Genomic DNA, 2,500 nt, shown 5'->3' with positions numbered 1-2,500 from the left:
AACCAAAACAACACACAGTGCCAAAGTGATCCTCACATCATGACGCCTAGCCCCCTTAGTGTGAAGCCCCATCTTGTCTCTCATCCATGCTTTCCCCGGCCCTCCCTTCCCAGTGCTGAACCTGACCCTGGTAGACCTACCGGGGATGACCAAGGTGCCGGTGGGGGACCAGCCCGTGGACATCGAGGCCCAGATCAAGGAGATGTTGATGCAGTTCGTCACCAAGGACAACTGCCTGCTGCTGGCCGTCTCGCCGGCCAACTCTGACCTGGCCAACTCTGACGCGCTGAAGATCGCCAAAGAGGTGGACCCCCAAGGTGGGTTAGCTCACGTTGTGTTCACGCGTGAACACGTGCATGCATTAACGCATGCACATGCATTGACACACAGAAACACACAGTGACACAGACAGAAGAGGTCACCAGGTTCACACGGTTGTTAACCACACACACAGACAGTCATACACACAACACACACACACACACACACACACACACACACACACACACACACACACACACACACACACACACACACACACACACACACACACGAGGATACACTCACACACAAGCATACACACACAAACACACACTCACACACACACACACTCTGTGTCAGACACATACACACAAACATACAGGATTAGCGCCATAGAACTGCATCTAATGATTAATATAATATGAATGAATAAATGAATGTGTAAATTGTTAAAATGTCTGTGTCTGTGTGCAGGTCAGAGAACCATTGGTGTCATCACTAAGCTGGACCTGATGGATGAAGGGACGGATGCCAAAGACATCCTGGAGAACAAACTGCTTCCGCTGAGGAGGGGTGAGCCACACACACTATCTGGTCCCGAGGAGTGACCCACTGTTGCCCTCTGGTGGTAACAACTGTAACCAAATAGCGGGACGAAAAGTTCAAGGAAAGCAAAAGGTTGACAAAAACCGCAGGAGAGAGGGAGAAAGAGGGAGAACTGGCACGTGTTCCTCAAGAGACCAGGGGGTAAAGTCTAAAGTAAAACAGTGTTTGGGAAAAATAGCGTCTTTGCAACATCATGTGGTTTGCCCTTTATGAAAATGTGCTGACTTTGTACTTTTCCAATAGCATTGGTTAAAACTGGATGTGGTTAATGTATGTGTGTGTGTGTGTGTGTGTGTGTGTGTGTGTGTGTGTGTGTGTGTGTGTGTGTGTGTGTGTGTGTGTGTGTGTGTGTGTGTGTGTGTGTGTGTGTGTGTGTGTGTGTGTGTGTGTGTTTAATTTTCTTTCATTCTTTCCTTGCCCGGTTTCAGAAAACATCTTACGAATTTTCCAACCAGACATCTAGAGGAATGTTATCACCAAGAGGAAACCATTTTGTTAACCATGTCTATTTGTCAAGACCAGTCCAATGGATTTTTTATAGCTGTTATTCACAGTTACAGTCTCAAAGGACTTCACACACCCACGTTGAATGAAAGAATCCCCAAAAGACAGTTATATAATGGGACAAATAATATGAACAAACATACTACTATATAATAAAGTTTTAAACAGAACAAATCATGATCCAAATGCATTGTAAAATCCAGTTAGGAGTCACAGGGTAGATGAGTGATGAAGCACATGGGTGCTTCCGTCTTGGTACGGTGATTGGACCCCAGTGGGGCCTCTCTGTGTCCAGGGTACATCGGGGTGGTAAACAGAAGTCAGAAGGACATCGATGGGAAGAAGGACATCAACGCGGCCATGGCGGCCGAAAGGAAGTTCTTCATGTCCCATCCCGGGTACCGGCATCTGGCCGAACGCATGGGCACCCCGTACCTCCAGAAGACCCTCAACCAGGTCCGTGTGTGAGGCCTGTGGACGTGTGTCACCGTGTGTGACCGTGTTTCACCGTGTGGGCCATTGTCTTGGTTGGTTTGGAAGCCGGAGGGGATGCTGGTACCGTCCTTCCAGGTCCCTGGAGCAAGAGTCCTAACTTCTCCAAATTAAATCCGCCATCTTAATGTTTTTATTGTTACAAAACATTTGTATGAAATACATTTTAAAGGATTTTGAGCCTTGGATTTATAGGATGCAGTGTTGAGGAAGACATCAGATGATTGTTGAAGATATGTAATGGTTGCTAAAAACTGAAAAGCTGCTTCACCCTGCTTGTTTATAACCATGGGAACAGAAAGCAGAGTAACAACGTGGGCTAACAACACTGCTGTAGAAACCAAACTCTCCAGACCACACCATCCCCACTAATCAACCATGTTCATCTCCCTCTGGTTTCCCGCCTCTGTGGACCATGTGACCACGTGTGCAGCAACTGACCAATCACATCCGCGACACGCTGCCCGGGTTGAGGGCCAAGCTGCAGAGCCAGCTGCTCTCCATAGAAAAGGAGGTAGAAGAGTACAAGAACTTCAGGCCTGACGACCCCTCACGCAAGACCAAGGCCCTGCTACAGTAAGATGACTCATCATAACTCACACTACTGACCAAGGTCCCGCTACAGTACGATGACTCA

General features: G+C 47.8%; 1 protein-coding gene across 12 annotated transcripts in view; it reads left to right on the top strand.

Moving 5' to 3' along the window:
- The window catches only part of dnm1a (dynamin 1a), a 54,904-nt gene that overhangs the window by 11,503 nt on the left and 40,901 nt on the right, over positions 1-2,500 (top strand). For all 12 annotated transcript variants that reach the window (XR_009523076.1, XM_060038169.1, XM_060038167.1 and 9 more), the window contains exons 4-7: positions 114-317; positions 736-834; positions 1,667-1,827; positions 2,297-2,439. Coding sequence is in view for 11 of the 12 variants with exons in the window: in XM_060038169.1 (XP_059894152.1) it covers positions 114-317; positions 736-834; positions 1,667-1,827; positions 2,297-2,439 (607 nt within the window). In the remaining variant the exon portion in view is untranslated. The remainder of the gene's footprint in view (positions 1-113; positions 318-735; positions 835-1,666; positions 1,828-2,296; positions 2,440-2,500) is intronic.

This window comes from Gadus macrocephalus, chromosome 19 (assembly GCF_031168955.1).
Source record: "Gadus macrocephalus chromosome 19, ASM3116895v1".
NCBI classification, from domain to species: domain Eukaryota; kingdom Metazoa; phylum Chordata; class Actinopteri; order Gadiformes; family Gadidae; genus Gadus; species Gadus macrocephalus.
This window is presented reverse-complemented; position numbering and strand designations above follow the sequence as displayed.